Source organism: Pterocles gutturalis, unplaced genomic scaffold (genome assembly GCF_000699245.1).
Source record: "Pterocles gutturalis isolate BGI_N339 unplaced genomic scaffold, ASM69924v1 scaffold33185, whole genome shotgun sequence".
Taxonomy (NCBI): Eukaryota; Metazoa; Chordata; class Aves; order Pterocliformes; family Pteroclidae; genus Pterocles; species Pterocles gutturalis.
In genome coordinates, this window is record NW_010141898.1 from 343 (window position 1) to 674 (window position 332).

Here is a 332-nt window from a genome sequence, read left to right on the forward strand (position 1 = left end):
GGGGGCACGACTGTGCCCAGGGTTGCTGCCCGCTCTCACCCTCTGGTTCCTGTCCACCAGGTGCCTTCATGTTCCCCTACTTCATCATGCTGGTGTTTTGCGGCATCCCCCTCTTCTTCATGGAGCTCTCCTTTGGGCAGTTTGCCAGCCAGGGCTGCCTTGGCGTCTGGAGGGTCAGCCCCATGTTCAAAGGTAAGGGGCTGCCCGGCCCCCCTGGCACACAGTGGCACAGGGCACCTGCAGGCGCAGCCCCCAGCCCGTGGTACACCCCCCGCACGCCCCGTGTGTCCCCTGCACGCACGCCTCTGGCATGTCACACAGCACCTGTGGCT

At 65.4% G+C, this 332-nt stretch overlaps 1 protein-coding gene across 1 annotated transcript in view; it reads left to right on the forward strand.

The window, feature by feature from the left end:
* The window catches only part of LOC104469621 (sodium- and chloride-dependent glycine transporter 1-like), a gene marked incomplete at its 3' end in the record, with an annotated part of 1,762 nt that overhangs the window by 336 nt on the left and 1,094 nt on the right, over nt 1-332 (forward strand). The window contains exon 2 of the mRNA XM_010084197.1: nt 61-192. Coding sequence (XP_010082499.1) covers nt 69-192 — 124 coding nt within the window. The remainder of the gene's footprint in view (nt 1-60; nt 193-332) is intronic.